This window comes from Chiloscyllium plagiosum, chromosome 41 (genome assembly GCF_004010195.1).
Source record: "Chiloscyllium plagiosum isolate BGI_BamShark_2017 chromosome 41, ASM401019v2, whole genome shotgun sequence".
NCBI classification, from domain to species: domain Eukaryota; kingdom Metazoa; phylum Chordata; class Chondrichthyes; order Orectolobiformes; family Hemiscylliidae; genus Chiloscyllium; species Chiloscyllium plagiosum.
The window spans coordinates 1,830,000-1,848,710 of NC_057750.1; the positions used below are offsets into that span (position 1 = coordinate 1,830,000).

The window sequence follows — 18,711 nt, forward strand, 5'->3', positions numbered from 1 at the left end:
TTTAGTTTCTAACTAATGAATCACTTTTTTTTACTCTGTCTCAAATTAACGTTGCCAACAATTTTTCAATCTGTTCCCTTCCCCATTCTGATACATGTGGTAAAATTGAAAGATTAGGTACACCAAAGTATAATTCTTTTTTTCTCTCCCCCTTCTCTCTTTCCTCCTCCCTATCTTCCCCCAACTGCAAATTGATATAAAAAGACTTACAAGCAGGGGTACCTGCATCAACTTAAAGAAAGGTGTATGTTACAAATCAAATAAAAGTGGAGAAAAGTCCTTGACTGAAATGTTGATTAGAGCTGAAAATGTGTTGCTGGAAAAGCGCAGCAGGTCAGGCAGCATCCAAGGAGCAGGAGAATCGACGTTTCGGGCATGAGCCCTTCTTCAGGAATGAGGAAAGTGTGCCAAGCAGGCTAAGATAAAAGGTAGAGGGGAGGGGCGTTGGAAATGCGATAGGTGGAAAGAGGTTAAAGGTGAGGGTGATAGGCCGGAGTGAGGGTGGGGGCGGAGAGGTCAGGAAGAAGATTGCAGGTTAGGAAGATGGTGCTGAGTTCAAGGGTTGGGACTGAGACAAGGTGGGGGGGGAGGGAAATGAGGAAACTGGAAATCAGAGTTCATCCCTTGTGGTTGGAGGGTTCCTAGGCGGAAGATGAGGCACTCTTCCTCCAGCCGTCGTGTTGCTATGGTCTGGCGATGGAGGATTCCAAGGACCTGCATGTCCTTGGTGGAGTGGGAGGGGGAGTTGAAGTGTTGAGCCACGGGGTGGTTGGGTTGGTTGGTGCGGGTGTCCCAGAGGTGTTCTCTGAAACGTTCCGCAAGTAGGCAGCCTGTCTCCCTAATATAGGGAAGGCCACATCAGGTGCAGCGGATGTAGTAAATGATGTGTGTAGAGGTGCAGGTGAATTTGTGGCGGATATGGAAGGATCCCTTGGAGCCAAGTAAGGGGGGAGGTGTGGGCGCAAGTTTTGCATTTCTTGCGGTTGCAGGGGAAGGTGCCAGGAGTGGAGGTTGGGTTGATGGGGGGGTGTGGACCTGCCAAGGGAGTCACGGAGGGAGTGGTCTTTTCGGAACGCTGATAGGGGAGGGAAATATATCCCTGTGGTGGGGTCCGTTTGGAGGTGGCGGAAATGACGACAGATGATACGATGTATATATAGGTTGGTGGGGTGGGAGGTGAGGACCAGTGGGGACTCCAACTCCGGCCTATCACCCTCACCTTAACCTCCTTCCACCTATTGCATTTCCAATGCCCCTCCCCCTGGTCACTCCTCCCTACTTTTTATCTTCACCTGCTTGGCACACTTTCCTCATTCCTGAAGAAGGGCTAATGCCCGAAACGTCGATTCTCCTGCTCCTTTGATGCTGCCTGACCTGCGCTTTTCCAGCAACACTTTTCAGCTCTGACCTCCAGCATCTGCAGTCCTCACTTTCTCCCTGAAATGTTGATTAAGCAGTAACTTGGAGGCTGTGTCAGGAACAGGAGAATGTCATTCCTCCTCCTAAAATTAATTTATCTGTCATTGCTCCATATCCTTTGATAGCCATTTAATAAAAGTCTGTGTTGGTCTTGATCCCAGATATGATAGGAGGAAATTCAAGGTTTCCTATTACAATATGGAGAAGTAGTCCCTCACTTCAACCTAAAATTTCACCAGACGAAATGCCTTCTTTGTATCTGTCATATCAAATTACCTCTGTAATATCCTCCTCTAATCGACTAGACTTAACGAGGTGAAGGTGGTGTGAGCCAAGTTTTGTAACTTCCCCATAAATTTAACTTGAACCTCTCTATATTATTTTCATATTTCTGCCCAAAGATCTCTCTTGAGATGTAACATCAAAGCTGGGAATTTTTTACTGCATACGCTTCGTCCCCTGTCTAGGTGACATTCTCAGTGCTTGGGAGCCTCCTGTGAAGCGCTTCTGTGATCTTTTCTCCAGCATTTATAGTGGTTTGAATCTGCCTCTTCCGGTTGTCAGTTCCAGCTGTCCGCTGCAGTGGCCGGAATATTGGGTCCAGGTCGATGTGCTTGTTGATTGAATCAGTGGATGAGTGTCATGCCTCTAGGAATTCCATGGCTGTTCTGAGAACTGACAACTGGAACCGGCAGATTCAAACCACTATAAATGCCAGAGAAAAGATCACAGAAGCGCTTCAGAGGAGGCTCCCAAGCACTGAGAATGTCACCGCGACAGAGGACGAAACGTCTGCAACACAAATTCCCAGCTCGGCGAACAGAACCACAACAACGAGCACCCGAGCTACAAATCTTCGCACAAACTTTGAATGTGACATCTAAAATTGAATGCACTCTTTTAGTTGAGATCTTACTGAGGCTCTTAAGCACTGCAGGTAGTCTTCCTTCTCTTTTATATCAAGGAAGCTGAAATGCAAAACTGACATTCTGTGAGCTTTTTGATGAAACTGTATCCGTCACTGCCTCTTAACTCCAATTTTGGCCTCTTGAGCATTCACTGCTTCACCAGTGGATTTCTGTTCTCTCATATCTAGCTTTCCAGTCTGGAATTGCCGCCTTGTAGTCCTGTTTCCCCCTTTCATTTTAAAATTCTCCTCAAAATGTCTAAACTGCATCAAGATTTGCATCAAGACTTGTAGCTCGGGTGCCAACTGTCGTGGTTGTGGGTATGTTCGCCGAACTGGGAAGTTAATTTGCAGATGTTTCATCCCCTGTCTAGGTGACATGTTCAGTGCTTTGGAACCTCCTGTGCACATGACGTGTATAGGGTATTTTGTCCTGTGAGGAGTTGTCTGAGTGTGGCTGTCGGTTAACATGTGCAAGGCTAACAATTTACAGGATTCCATGCAAAGACTACACAAAACACTATAGGACAAACAGGCAGGCAACTAGCAATCACTAACCACATCCACAAACACCAAGTAGCCACTAAATGCCACAATCAACTGTCCCTAGTAGCCATACACACAGATGACAAGGGCCACAAATTTCACTGGGACAACACAACGATCATAAGACAAGCTAAACATAGGACAACCAGAGAATTTCTGGAAGCATGGCACTCAGCCATGGACTCCATCAACAAGCACATTAACCGAGACCCAATATACCGGCCACTACAACAAGCAACCGGATGCAGCAGAAACTGAACTGAATAAATTCCAGAAGAGAGAGTACAGCAGCGGTTTGCAGGAGGCTCTGAAGAGGTCACCCAGACGGGACGAAACATCTGCAAATTAACTTGCCAGCTCGGCAAACATACCCACAACCACGATGTCTTAACTATCCTAATACCACTTTTTTTTGTTTTGCTTTGTTATTTTCTATTTGATCATGCTGCTGTGTATTCTCTTGAAATGCTTTGCTGCACTAAAGGTGCTATACAAAATTCGAGCTGTTCCGCACTAGCTTTGTGATTTATATGCATGAGCAAGCACCCAAATTCCTTCCGAATCTTTTGCCATTAGGAAAATATTCCAATTTTGCCTATCTTGGTTTAAAGTTAAAGTGGAGAAAGTGAGGTCTGCAGATGCTGGAGATCAGAGCTGAAAATGTGTTGCTGGAAAAGCGCAGCAGGTCAGGCAGCATCCAGGGAACAGGAGCATCCAGGGAACAGGTTCCTGAAGAAGGGCTTATGCCCGAAACGTCGATTCTCCTGTTCCCTGGATGCTGCCTGACCTGCTGCGCTTTAAAGTTAAAGTACCTGTCACTTCCCCCACATTGTATCACATCTGCCACGGTCTAACTGACTTAATCTCCTTGTGACTCTAATTTGCTGCTCACATCCACTCAACTTGCTGTATCTCCTACCTTGATTAGCTATGTTCATGTATATTATATGTTAATGAGCTTGTTTTATCTTGGGTAGGACTTAGTTGAAGTTGATGAATGTAATGATGTGATATGCAGTTTGTGTAATATGTTGTCCTGGCATTCAGATGCTTGTTAAAACAAAATTACTGTATAAAGCTCTAGGAAGCAACAATAATTTCACAATTTAAGTGGAGAAATGTAGAAGGAATGAAGTTTGTTTTCTTTTATAAAATAGAAATCTTAAAAATTAGCCAATTTAAATTTGAGATCATGGAGGAGTTTGACTTTAGCTGATCTAGTGAACTTATTCCTTGTGAAGGTTCCTGATTCCTAATTCCAAGAAACTGGTTCAAAAATAAGAAAGGATGTTAAGGGAAACTTCATTAATGCAGTAGTCATGTTACGGACAGATTTGCATTAGCAGGACATCAAAGCAGCCAATCTGCATAAGCTTAAAGCAGCATTAATGTATCTAAAGTGATTGAGGGGGTACCATCCAAAAGAGCCTGGCTTATTTATGATTAATAGCCTTTACTTCCGCATTCACCACTGAATCTCATGCCATTTCTTCTGTAGAAATCAGATTTTTTTTTCTCTAGCCTAATTTCAGTTTATCGTGGTATAATTTAATGAGCACCATGATTACAAAATCAGAGGACTATCAGGAAGTGATGAAACCATTCTAAATTCAAACTTTTAGCAGGAGCATAAGGGCATAATGAAAAGGCCAGTTCAAGAATTGGTTAGTTGGACACACAAAGCGAAATATTGTTGAAGATCTGAAATAAAAATGGAACTAGGTGGAAAGAATGAATTGCTGAAGGGATTGTATACTTTATGAAAGCAGCACTGCCTGCTAGTCTTTCCTGCCTCCTGCCCCCCCCCAAAAAAAAACACTCACCATTTTGACTTAGAAGTATATCACTGTTCCTTCAGTATTGCTGGGTCAAAATCTTGGGGCTCCCTCTCTAACAGCATTGTGGATGTCCCAATATACCAAGGGCCACAGCATTTTTAAGGCAGCAGCTCACCAGCACCTACTCCAGAGCAATTAGAGAGGCAATAAATGCAGATTTATTTAAGGATGCTCACCTCCCATGAAGCAATATAAAGAAAGCTGCAATAAAAGGTCATTGACCTGAAGTGTTAACACTGATCGATGCTTTAAGTAGTCTTCTAAGTGGAGGCAAATAGATGTTATTGATGGTGACTGCATATCTATGGAAGGATGAGTTTGGTTAAGTCTAAATTGCTTCCCTCACTTCACTTATTTTGATCTTTATGGCCTCTATTAGTTGTTCTGTGATTGCTTTCCTTGGGGAACTGGACTTCACTGAATTAGAATTAATTAAATAGTAGCTTTGAGGCATGGCTTCAAATCCACATGTATTATTTGCTTTCTCACTTTCTCTTGTTTTGCCTCTGCACACCCTATCCAATACCGAGACCCCTGCTTTTGTATCCTGTCATTCAGCCTGGGAGGTGGTTTGGTTGTTTCACTTGCACGTGTTTTGCCTTCATGTTGCTGATTCCTTTTTTTTTGTCTTCACAGACGTGCCCACTTGGTTAAAAAGTCTTCGGCTTCACAAGTATGCATCCCTCTTCTCTCAGCTAACCTATGAGGAGATGATGACCCTGACCGAACACCAGCTAGAATCTCAGGTTTGTCTTTTATCATTTTATAGAACCATACAGCATGGAAACAGACCCTTCAGTCCAACTTGTCCATGCCGACCAAGTTTCCCAAACTAAACTCATCCCACTTGCTTGCATTTGTCCTACATCCCTCTAAAATTTGCCTGGTCATGTACCTTAATTGAACCTACATCTTCCTGTACACTTCCTCTGGCAGATTGTTCTGCGCATCACCCACCCACTGTGTGAAAATGTTACCCTACAGGCCCCTTTTTAAATCTTTCCCCACTCACCTTAAAGATATGCCCCCTACTTTTGAACTCCCCTACCATGGAGAAAAGAGGTAGCACTGCTCTTTACTCTATCCGTGCCCCTTATTACCTTAAACCTCTCTAAGGTCACCCCCTCGACCTTCTTCACCCCAGTGGAAAAGTCCCAGCCTTTCCATTACTCAAACCCTCCAATCCCAGTAATATCTGGGTAAATTGTTTCTGAACCCTCTCCAATTTAATAAAGTCCTTTATTTAGCAGGATGACCAGAACTGTAAAACAACTTATAATAATTGGCTCAATTAAACCTCAAATGATGGAAGTAACATACTTAAAATCTTCTGCTGTAAAACATTTTAAGCAACAAGGACCTTGGTCAGGGCAGATGAAAAGCTATACAAGCAGTACGGTGCATTCAGGCTGATTAGGCTGCTCAAATAAGGGATTTAAAAACCATTAAAATTTGGGAACACTGCATTTAATTCTTTCCCCCCTTTCCTCATCCTGTTTTTTTTTCACTGATCCTTTCTCCTTCTACTTTCTAACTCATTAAACATCTTTTCTATATCTTTATGCAGAATGTCACAAAGGGAGCACGGCATAAAATAGCCTTGAGCATTCAGAAGTTACGTGAGCGACAGGGTGTACTGAAATCCTTAGAAAAGGTAAGTTTTTTTTTCCCAATTACTTGCCCTCTGCAAGTAGTAGATATAAGTTTATGGACAAAATCAGGCCTTTGACATATTTCCCAATTGTCCTAATCCAGACTCTGAATATTAACATCATACACTCATCTTGAATGTTGCTGCTGCTGCTGTTCTTGATCCTGATGTCTGGTGTTCGCATGCATTTTTCTGCAAGGGGCATTGGAGAGCAATCAAGAGCAAGAATTCCTTTCTTCGATGTTTGACTCCCAAGAAACACCGAACTAATTGCTATACTCAGTTTCATTCTGTTTATGATTAAGTAGCAATGTTGTCTTGGCATTGAATCTTACTGCAACGTGTGGCGTAGTAATGCACTGAGCCATAGCATTTGAGGAATATTGGCAAGATGAGTTGTGTTCTTGGTGAAATGTTTCTGGTGCTATCTTTGCATCTTGACACCACAGTATTTGAGAGCTTGATGAGTAGTGTCCTCCTGACTGAAGCTCAGTAGTCATGATAAAAGCAAGTAAAAATAAAAATTAACGTCAAGGAAAACTGTATAGCTCATTGTTCCGGTATAATACTTCTGTTTGAAATCTGCTTGTTTCATCCCAATGTATGAGTTTCTGATTTCCTATAAACCCTATTAGGAATATCTCCTAATATGAGGTGTTTATTGCTTTATCAGTAATCTGCATAATATCAGTGAAGTCAAATGTATTATAAACCGAAACATTAACCTTGATTTCTCTTCACAGATGCTGCCAGACCTACTGAGCTTTTCCAGCAACTTCTGTTTTGAGTCAAATGTATTGTTTGCAACACATCAGTAAACTCAGTTATGGAACATTGACTGGTCTATTATAGAACTTGTGTGAAATGTCTCATCTGCAAACCTGTGGCAGAGTTTTATTTTAAATTTTTGTATGTCCATATTTCTTTAATGTGCTATTTGTTGATAATTCTTTGTGAGACGATACCATGTAAATAACAAGCTGCTAGTTTCCCTTCCTGCAATTTTCTTTTGCTGGTACACAGTGCTAGGCATCATTTTGGAACACCATTGTAATGTTCTAATTGCTGTCCTGGCTAAAATTAACAGATTTTGTTAGACCAGGAATCTTTTGGTCTGTACAGTTTGAAGTGCTCACACTACAAGAGGTGTAACACTTGTTTGGAGATGAATTTGTAGTTTTGTTTGCATCAGCTCTTGGATTGTAGACTTGGCTAAATTTCAAATGATTTCTGCATATGCATCAGATCTTCAAAAAGACTTGGCAGTGTTGGTGGGAGTGTGGATATTAATAGGTAACAGTGGGTACTACTTTTCTCTTTGAGAATGGGACTTGGGTTTGAACCTGTCTTAAACTGATTATGTAAACCTGTGGTACACCTCTGAGACCTCTCACCTGTGCAACTCAGCAAAATGAGCAACAACCCAACATTGGGTAAACTCCAGGTCTGTCACAAGCAACTGTGATTCTAAATAGATTTAGCTCTATTCTGACTTGCTGTAATTCACGCAAGTCATGTGTGCACAAATATTAATTTGTTTAGAACACCAGTGTTAACATAAGAAATTCAACGACTGCAAAATCATGATCAAATTATTGAAAATCATTCCAGTATATAATGCAAAGACCGCAGTGATTGAAGTAATGAGTACTTACTATACTTTCAATAGGACATTCTCGAGGGAGGAAATCTTCGCAATGCTCTTCAGGAGCTGCAGCAGATAATTATAACACCAATCAAGGCTTATACAACACCTCAAATGACCCCCAAAGAGGGTCATGAGACAGACCCCAATAACTCCTGCAATACTATACCTGGACTGGGCACAGACAGTCGAACAACCAAAGCAGCTGCCGAGAAGGATTCTACGTCTGATGGCTTTCAGACCCAGGGTGTGTCAACGTGCGATGGAGAGTCAGCCGTAGCTCCTGTATCTGAAGGTGATATTCCTGGACAGTTCACCAGAGTCATGGGAAAAGGTTAGTTCTTAACATTGTAATTGTGGAGGGCTGGGAATCATCAAGAAGGATTTAAACAGTAGTCCATGCTTTCAAAAATAAAATCAAATGAGTTTCCAAAAGTAACGGAATAAGAGGAAATATGGCTACAAGTGGTTTGGTTCATAGTTTGTACTCCGGTCCTGACAGAGCAAGGTGAAAAATTTCAACATGTCTCCTTTTAGTTTGGTTCACGTTTGGTTCTAATAGGATTACAAACTACAGTTGTTTTTTCTTTTGTCTGCTATCTCCATTGTCATGATTTTGACAGTGCTGACTTGTGGTACATCATACGATCAAGACAATACTGTGAGGGTATTGGATAAAACTGTTTATGCAGTTAGCCCAGTCTTACTGCACGTTGGTGGGCAGAGATCAAGGCTCGGCCTTTTTTATTTCCTAGTTCTGTATTTAGGTTGTTCTGTAGTTTTAACCATCTTGCCTGCAAAAGAGCATTGCAGGGGGCTTGGAAAGGACCAGCATCTTTGGCATTTGGAGGATAAAAGTAGGGCTGAAATGGACTTTTAGCTAGTTGATATGACAAACTTGTTTTGTGATTGTTGGCTCAATTTTGAAAAGGGCCTCTATGTTTGATTTTGTAGATCATTGCAAGTGTTAATTACAGCAAATGTAGGCAAAGTGGCTATTCCATTATAAGGAGTATAGAACTAGAGCAAAGTTACAGCACAGAGGCCATGTAGCCCAACATTGTCTAAATAAACTGCCAAACATCCATTGTAATCCCACTTACCAGAACTTGGTCCATTGCTTTTTAGGCTGCGGCATTTCAGGTGCAGATCCCAGATTCTTTTTGAAGTGAGTTGAGTGTTTCCACCTCAACCGCAAACCATACAGGGAATTGCAGAAATCTGTCGCTCTCTGGATGTTCCTTCTGATCTTTCTATCAATCACCCTAAATGTGTGTCCTTGCTGATTGACCCCTCTGCTAGGAGAAGCCCTCTTCCCTGTCTACTCTAGTCAGACCACCTTGATTTTTTAAAAAACATTTCTAAGGAAAACAGCCCTAACCTATTCAATCTTGCCTCATACCTGCAGTTTTTAAACCCTGGCAACACTCTCTTGTAAATCTCCTCTGTAACCTCTTCAGAACATTTCTGTCCTTCCTGCAATGTCTATACAACCCTACCTGTGGCCTAACCATTAACGTGTTTAGCTCCAACATTGCATCTCTGCTCTTTCATTTAATACCTTGCCATGTGAAGGAAAGCATCCCATACACCTTCTTTATTTATCTTTCTTTCCACCTTCAGGGACTAATGAACATGCACCCAAAGGTCTTTTACTTTCTCTACCCCTTTCAATGCTTTCCTGTTTACTGAGTATTCTTTTGTTTTTGCCCTTCCCGAATGCATAATCTCCCTTTGCCAAATTGAATTCCATTTGCTCGGTTTCTGCCCACTCAGTTATACCATTGACTTCTTCCTGAAATCAACAGCAATCCTCTTCACTATCAACTACTCATCAATTTTTGTCTGCAAATTTCCTAATCATGAACAGGCTCAATAGTATCGGTTGTACTGCTTTATCTCCTCCTTTCTTCAGTGTTGAAATCAAAACTCTTGCCTATATCTTCTACTCCAACTCCTTCTTTCACCAGAGCTCCAAGTGGTAATGCTTAACACTTCTCTTTTTTATTCTTCAGAGAATATGCTGACTTCAAAACCTAAGCAGCTAATCACTGCTTCCTCAGGGGTGCACTTGGCTTGTCATTTAGACTGCTCAATAATAGCCTTATCCTATGTTTTCTGGAACCATTGTGCATTGGTGCACTGTACCAGAGTTTCTGACAGTGGGCATTCCAGAAGAGAGGGTGAAATAATGCAGATATTGTTTTTTTTTCATGCATTTTAATCTGGAACATATTTCATCTTGTGTCTGTTTTGTTTTTTATAGTTTGCACTCAGCTGCTGGTGTCCAGACCAGATGAAGAAAATATAAGCTCGTACTTGCAGCTCCTAGAGAAGTGCCTGGCTCATGAGGTGGGTACTTGTGTTATAACAGGAGTGCCATCCTGTGATAAAGACATGAGATGGAGAAATGCTATCATTGTATGCTAATGATCTGTCCTTGAAATGTACATCCCTTTACAATGAAGAAACTCAAGTTCCTATGTTCCCTTCTGAGTCCAAACTAATAGCAATGATGTCAATAGCATTTGAAAAGTAGAAAGGATTATTGATCCTTATTTAATTTTGTAGTTAACCTCGTATTGTAGAAGCAAAGAGCTTGTTTTTTTGTTATATCCTTCAGAATGTTGTAAAGTGATTTGCAGCGAATAGATTATTTCTGAAATATAATTTCTTGCTTTGTCCATGGCAGTCAACTAGCGCACAGCGAGATTTCACAAGTCAACAATAGAATGAATAACCAAATTATTTGTTTTTGATTAAGGGGAGTTGTTGATCAAGATACCAGGAGAGCTGCTTTCTTTGAATAATATATTCTAATCTTTTTGCATCCACTTGACCTGGTCAGTGGGGATTTGTTGTAATGCTTCATGCAGCAGCACTGCCTCATTATTAATGTTGCATGTATCAGCCTGAAATTATGCATTGTATTGAAAAGTATTGCCATAACAATCTAACTGAAAGGTGAGAATGCTGTCAGTGAGCTAAGCACACATGCAGTCTTTAAGATTGCTAGAGTATGCTGTCTGGGTTTGAAGGATTCTGAAATATCATACCCAACTGGCCATTCAGTATGTGTTGGGTTAGCCTGTGGATGGATCATAGCTAACTTATTCCATTTTTGCCAGTACCCACACACTGTCTCTTGCCATTGAATCACTAGATAATCATCAGGAACAAAAACCCCAGGTGAATTGATTCTTTATGACGAGTCCAGGAATGTTGGCCCAAGTTGTCACCTGCCTTTTAAAATGATTTACCAAATGCAGGCGTTTCTTTCTGAAAAGCTGACTTTTATCTCTTTCTGACACAAGTATGATTAAGCAATTCAAGCAATGTTTACAACTACAAATTCTGAAGTATAGAATTTAATATATTTCATGCTAATTGTTCCTTTTTCTATAAAAGTGATTTTATTTTAAATCTCCCCACCTTAGGAAGTACTCTCTGGAATAGTTCCCCGCCCACCCTAAGCTAACTGGGTCCTTCCTGTTGCTGTGTAAGCTAGATATGTGGACACAGACACTGGTTTTCTTATGGTTAGTGGGGAGTATTGTGGAATGGTTCTTAACACTGATGGGAGACCAGTCTGATTCACCAAAGTGCAAACTTGCAACAGTTCCTACACTACCACAGAAATGTGACCCCTTTTTAACTGGTTGGTTTCCATTATGTATATTTGCAATAACACTGCCCTATTCCAAATGTCCTGACGTAATGCAAGGAACACACAGAATTAAGCATCTAGAGTCTTAAATTATTAAGTGAAAATCAGGAGTGTGGACATTGCTCAAACTATATCAACTTTTGAATAGTGTTTGAGCCCCTTTCTTGTATCATCAATAGTCACAGGTGAAGTGCTGGAAGACTGGAGGTTAGCTAACATGGTACCACTGTTTAAGAAAGGTGTTAAGGAAAAGCCAGGAACTATTGACTGGTGAGCCTGATGTCGGTGGTGGGCAAGTTGTTGGAGGGAATCCTGAGGGACGGGATTTCCGTGTGTTTGGAAAGACAAGGACTGATTAGGGATAGTCAACATGGCTTTATGCATGGGAAATCATGACTCTCAAACTTGATCGAGTTTTTTGAAGAAGTAACAAAGAGGATTGATGAGGGCAGAGTGGTGGACATGATCTATGTGGACTTCAGTAAGGCATTCGACAAGGGTCCCCATGGCAAACAGGTTAGCAAGGTTAGATCTCCTGGAATAAAGGAGAACTAGCCATTTGGATACAGAACTAGCTCAAAGGCAGAAGACAGAAGATGGTGATGGAGGGTTGTTTTTCAGACTGGAGGCCTGCGACCAGTGGAGTGCCACAAGGATTGGTACTGGGTTCACCCGTTTTTGTCATTTATATAAATGATTTATGTACAATGGGATTTTGATCGAATGAGCTGAGGAGTGGCAGATGGATTTAATTTAGATAGATGTGAAGTGCTGCATTTTGGAAAAGCAAATCTTAGCAGGATTTATACACTTAATGTTAAGGTCCTGGGGAGTGTTGCTGAACAAAGCGACCTTGTAGTGCAGGTTCATAGCTCCTTGAAAGTAGAGTCGCAGGTTGATAGGATAGTGAAGAAGGCATTTGGTATGCTTTCCTTTATTGATCAGAGTATTGAGTACAAGAGTTGAGGTCATGTTGTGGCTGTACAGGATGTTGGTTAGGCCACTTCTGAAATTCTGCTTGCAATTCTGGTCGTCTTACTATCGGCAGGATGTTGTGAAACTTGAAACATTCAGAAAAGATTTACAAGGATGTTGCCATGGTTGGAGGATTTGAGTTATATGGAGAGGCTGAATAGGCTGGAGCTATTTTCTCTGGAGTGTCGGAGGTTATGGGATGACCTTTTAGAGGTTTATAAAATCGTAAGGGGCATGGATAGGATAAATAATGAAAGTCTTTTCCCTGGGTTGGGGGAGTCCAGAACTAGAGGGCATAGGTTTAGGGTGGGGGAAAGGATATATAAATGTCCTAAGGGGCAACTTTTTGATGCAAAGGGTGGTGAATGTATGGAATGAGATGCCAGAGGAAGTGGAGGCAGGTACAGTTGCAGCAGTTAAAAGGCATCTGGATGAGAGTATGAGTAGGAAGGGTTTGGAGGAATATGGCCAAGTGCTGGCAGGTGGGACTAGGTTAGGTTAGGATATCTGGTGGGCATAGACAATTTAGACCGAAGGGCCTGTTGATGTACTGTATGTCTTTATGACTCTGACTGTAACTTTACAGGCTTTTACTGAAACACAGAAGAAAAGACTATTCTCATGGAAGCAGCAAGTGTTTAAGCTGCTGAGGTCTTTTCCTAGGAAGGCCTTGCTAGAAATGCCAGGCGTTCGCCAGAGAAGGTGAGTTTTCTGCATCAAAATGACATATGTTTGTGGATTTTGGTGGGGTATACAGTTCATTGTGCTGCAAATCAGAAATTAAAGGTTCACAGTGTGACTCACAAGATCGGGAACATCTTTGCAAGAGACCCATGGACTGGTTTTCCTTCTAATGGAGGGTCTTCAATTAAAACATCAGATTCTTAAGTTTGCTATTCTAGATGTTAGATTCTTGTAGCCCTGCTTTGCATTTCAACAAATTTACATCTTCCTGATCACTTTGGTTTTCCCTTGTGCGTAAGCACTCTCTCAGTCTCAGACTGGTACAACTCTCCACTGTGCTACCCCTTGCTGTTCCCACTTGTTCCCTTTTGCAGCTTTCATTCCAGGAATAGAGGAAAAAATAGAGAGTAAATAAGAGAAGTAAATGCAACAGAGCTGCACTGAGGGCTAGTTGGATAGGGAATAAAGGGGAAACTGTTTGGTTGGCAAAGTACAAGTTTAGTAATTGAGCTTTCAAAACTGCCAAATGTTAATTTAGAAGGTACAAAGTGCAGACTTTGGGTGTTGTGCAACATGAGAGAAGCTTACAACTTTTTTTTGGTGAATTTTATTAGTTGTCAGTATGAAAAGAGATAAGCAATTATCACACCATTCGATTGATCCGGCACAGAAACAGACCCTTTGGTCCAACTCATCTGTGCCAACCAGATATCCCAATCTGATCTATTCCCATTTGCCAGTGTTTGGCCCATATTCCTCTAAACACTTCCGATTCATGTACCAATCCAGATGCCTTTTAAATGTTGTAATGTCCTCCACTTCCTCTAGCAGCTGGTTTCATACGTGCACAATTGTGTGAAAAAGTTACCCCTCGACTTTTTAAATCTTTCTCCTCCTTTCACCTTAAGCCTATACCCTGTAGTATTGGACTCCCCTACCATAGGAAAAATACCTTGGCTATTCACCCAATCAATGCCCATCATGATTTTGTAAAACTCTGGAAGGTCACTCCTCAGTCTTTGATTCTTCAGGGATAAAAGCCCCACCCTATTCAGCCTATCTCTATAGCTCAAACCGTCCAGTCCCAGCAACATCCTTGTAAATCTTTTCTGCACCCTCTACAACTTGACATCCCAACTCCTTAACTCAATATTATGACCAATGAAAGCAAGTGTGCTTAACGCTGCCTTCACCACCCTGTCTACCTGTAACTACTTTCAAGGAACTATGCACCTGCACTCCAAGGTCTCTTTGTTTAGCAACACTTACCAGGATTCTGCCATTTACGATACAAATCCTGCCCTGGTTTGCCTTACCAAAATGCAGCTCCTCACATTTATCTAAATTAAATTCCATCTGTCACTCCTTGTCCCATTGAACTCTGAGATAACCTTTTTTCACTGTCCACTGCACCATCTATTTTGCGCTCATACGTGAGTTTTGCAAACTCACAAACCATACTTCCTATATTTGCCTCCAAATCCTTTATCAAATTATGACAAAGCAATGGACCCAGCACTGATCCTAATGGCACGTCACTGGTCACAGGCCTTCAGCTGAAAAGCATCTCTGTGCTACAGAAAGTATTGCTATGTATTTGCAATTTGAAATAATCAGGTAAAATAATTGTAAAGTTCTGGGAATTAATTTGCCCCTGGTAACACAGTTTGATCATTGACACTCTAGAAGTGATAGGAATCTCCAGTTCTCTGATCCAGTTGAAGAAATTGTACAATACTGGAGAATAGAAAAATGTTTAAAACTGTAGTTCTGGCACAAACTTTTAATTTGTCATTGTTGACTTCTGTAGTGCTTTTAGTTTAAATTCTTTGCTTTGGTCTTTATTTCTGATCCTGGCAGAATGGCATATTTGAGGCAGTTTCATGGACCATATTTAAGAGCTGAGCACCAGATGCCATCTTGCTGATGCTGAATTTTTCAGAAGACTACTTTAAAATGGGTTACTGTACACTGATTTATTCACCATTAATTTGGCCTGTATACACAATGGGGAAACTAGAGAGGTGTAATGGGAAGTGAGTTTATACCATTTATTCATATGGTTTTTTTTGTAGTAACTTATAAACCTGGCACAGTGAATTTGATTGTAAAACTTTAGTGTGCACAAAGAAACCAAATAAATTGTGTATTCAACTGCTCGACTAACTTATTTTTTAAAAACCTGGAGAAAATACACCTCTTAAAACCACAATATCGTCACAAATTAAGTCAATGGATGACAGGCTGGTTTGCGTGATGGATTGGGCTGTGTTCATGACTTTCTGTTGTAACTGTGGTCTTTGGAAGAGCAGTTGCCATATCAAGCTGTGATGCATCTAGATAGAATATTTTCTAGGCTGCATCAATAAACCCTCTCTTTAATTAGTAAGCTACCCGTACCCAAAAATCACCATCAACATTACATCCAATTGCTCAACATTCTGTGTCTCACAACAAACTCCAGTTATCCAATTTCTTCAGATTAATCTTGTCTCAATCTCTGCTTCATTCATTGTCTTCACATAGTCCATTCCCAGCACCAATGAAGGAATCTCACTGACAGATCTGAGTGTATATCTATTCCCTTTTCCTCCCTAACAAAAGAATTCAGCCATGTTCAAACATCCCCATCATAATCTATTGATGTCGTTATTCCTCACTACGTGGGAGTGGTACAGTGGTTAGCACTAATGCCTCATAGCAGCAGGGGCCCTGATTCGATTCCAGCCTTCTAGTTTACACGTTTGGGTGGGTTTCTTCCGGGTGCTCCAGTTTCCTCCCACAGTCCTAAGCTGTGCAAGGATTGGTCAGGGTATATTGTCCATAGTGTCCAGGGATGGTGCAGGCCGGGTGGGTTAGCCTGGTAAATATGGAGTTATGGGGCGAGGATGGGGGTCTGAGTGTAGGTGGGATGCTTTTTGGAGGGTTGGTGTGGACATGGTGGGCTGAATAGCCTCCTTACGCATTATCGGGATTCTACGATTCAGTTCTGTAGTGGATTCTACTGAATATTGGTTTTAAATACTGAACCTGCTGGTACTCAAAGACAATCAAGCTGCATTGGAACACTGCAAAACTATATGTGAATCTGTATCAACTGTCAGACTTCAAATCTGTGCATCCTCATCACACATACACCATTCATTTTTTGATGCTTGCCAAGGTACTGAAGATGGAAGATTTATATAACAACTAGGATAATTGTTGGTCACGAGTAACAGGATGTAATAAATGAAGTGATGTTTATCAACATCAGGAGAACTCCTGAGTTTCAATTACTACATTAAACTCACTACCATACAATTTGTTTTAATTAAAATGTACAATGTGAGCCACTTGAAGCAGATTTATCTATGCCAACTTGATATATGTAGAATGACTCCTAACCAGAACAAATCAGTCCATACTGTGTGATGCAGAATGTCAACGTTGTGCCCTGTCTGTGAAATTGTGAAATAGAAGCACAACTTAGGAATACATAATATCCAGTAGGAAGACTCTCCTATGAAATATAGGATTTCTCACACAACATATGTTTAAAGACTCCATTTGTCCATAATACTTTTGTCAAAACACAATCTTTGTAAATGGAAGATACTGTATAAGAAAGAAAATATTCTTGCATTGGCTATCGCATTTATCAGATGACTGTGCTTCACAGGCAGTAAACTAATAGTCACTTCTGTAATCTAGAAATTTGACACATTTATGTGCAGGCAAAATTTCACCAAAAATAATGTTGATTAGTGACATTGGTTGAGGGATAAATATTTGACAGGACTTTAATGAGAGCTTTCCTGCTCTTCATCAGAGTAGTGCTGCGTGATCTTCTCCATTCAGTCAAGGTCTTGGACTTGGCCTGAGTTTATCATCTTGTTCATCAGTATAAGTCGAATGGGTTTAGTTGGACTTTACTGTTGACTCGAGGGGTCACTGCTTCGGAAGTAGGGAAATTATTAGTAATTTATTATTGGTATTTCATGTTCTTTGGTGAATACTGGAATTCATAAATTTCTTTTCCTTTCCAGCTGGGGTTTCAGTCAGTCGAGTTCACTTCCCACAGCCGGCTCTGTGGTTGGCGGACTAGGCAGGCGAGGCCAACGGCCATTCCAGGTGCCTCCACGGGGTCTTTCTGCAAACCGCATGGGTCTGATTGGCACTTCAGCTGCTAGTCTGGGTGGTGTTTCTCCAAGGCATACGCTTAATCCATTGACAAGTCAAGGGAGGCAGGTTAGTAAAGTTCCTATTGAGGAAAATGGCTATGCTACAAGATTGCAACTTAAAATGTTTGTTGGTGGAAATCAGAGATGCTGATCGGCTGTGGATTCCTTCGATGAGTGCAATCTTTTCAAGTGTTAAATATAAATGATATTCAGAATTTAGTGGTCTGCTATCTCTCTAGAGAAAAATGGTGAATGCAGCAGCTGTTGGTAGTATGTGTTGGTATTCTTTATCAACTACCATTCTTTTACCAGCATCTCATTCATCATGCATTCCCTACTCCTCCATTTGCCAGATTTGTCATAAACCATGTGAAATACAATAAAACTTTCCATATGTACATACCAGTGAATTAAGGAAAATCTAATTAAGGAAAATCCTTCTCCTAGTGTTCAATGTCCTGGACGGAAAAAACAAGTATCTATAAAATAAGCACTGCTTTTAAAAAAAAACTAACTTTGAAAGTCCTATATTGCTGACGAGCTGAGAATGTGAATTTAAGTAATGTGTTCAATGACTTGGTGTCTTCAGCCTTGCTCCTCTTTTTGTTCAGCCATTGTACACCTGCTTTCTGTAACTCTTTGCCCAGTTTCTTCTTTATTTGGCACCTTGCATTTCCACCTGCTTCCTGTCACAATTTTACTCTCCTAATGCAGATGAACCCAAGAAATTGAGGGTTGTTACTGTGGCTTTTCATGCTTTGAGCTGTGTTTATGGATGATGAAAGGTTGTATGAACCTGTAAAGTTATTACCATGAAATTGGATGTTGGTGTCTTCCGTTGTGCCACCTCAGGATGAAATTGTAGGAAGTTTAAAATTAAACAAATTTTTAAAAACTGGGACTTTCATCACGTATCTCTTTTAGAATGAGGATGCGAACATAGCAACATAAAAAATGGGAGCAGGAGTCAGCCATTCGTCCTTTAGCGTGCTCTGACAGTCAATATCATCATGACTGATCATCCAACTCAGTACCCTGTTCCTTTTTTTTTCTCCCCATTCCCTTTGACGCCTTTAGTCTCAAGAACTGTATCTCCTTCTTGGAAACATTCAGTGTTTTGGCCTCAACTGTTTTTATGGCAGACGTTCCAAAGGCTCACAACTGAATGAAGACATTTCTCCTTATCTCAGTCCTAAATAGCTCACCATAGACTATG

At 41.0% G+C, this 18,711-nt stretch overlaps 1 protein-coding gene across 3 annotated transcripts in view; it reads left to right on the plus strand.

Annotated features, from left to right (window-relative positions):
* The window catches only part of LOC122542730 (protein Smaug homolog 1), a 91,336-nt gene that overhangs the window by 57,920 nt on the left and 14,705 nt on the right, over nt 1-18,711 (plus strand). For all 3 annotated transcript variants that reach the window (XM_043680711.1, XM_043680712.1, XM_043680714.1), the window contains exons 5-10: nt 5,347-5,456; nt 6,278-6,364; nt 8,031-8,340; nt 10,273-10,358; nt 13,235-13,350; nt 17,361-17,562. In XM_043680711.1, coding sequence (XP_043536646.1) covers nt 5,347-5,456; nt 6,278-6,364; nt 8,031-8,340; nt 10,273-10,358; nt 13,235-13,350; nt 17,361-17,562 — 911 coding nt within the window. The remainder of the gene's footprint in view (nt 1-5,346; nt 5,457-6,277; nt 6,365-8,030; nt 8,341-10,272; nt 10,359-13,234; nt 13,351-17,360; nt 17,563-18,711) is intronic.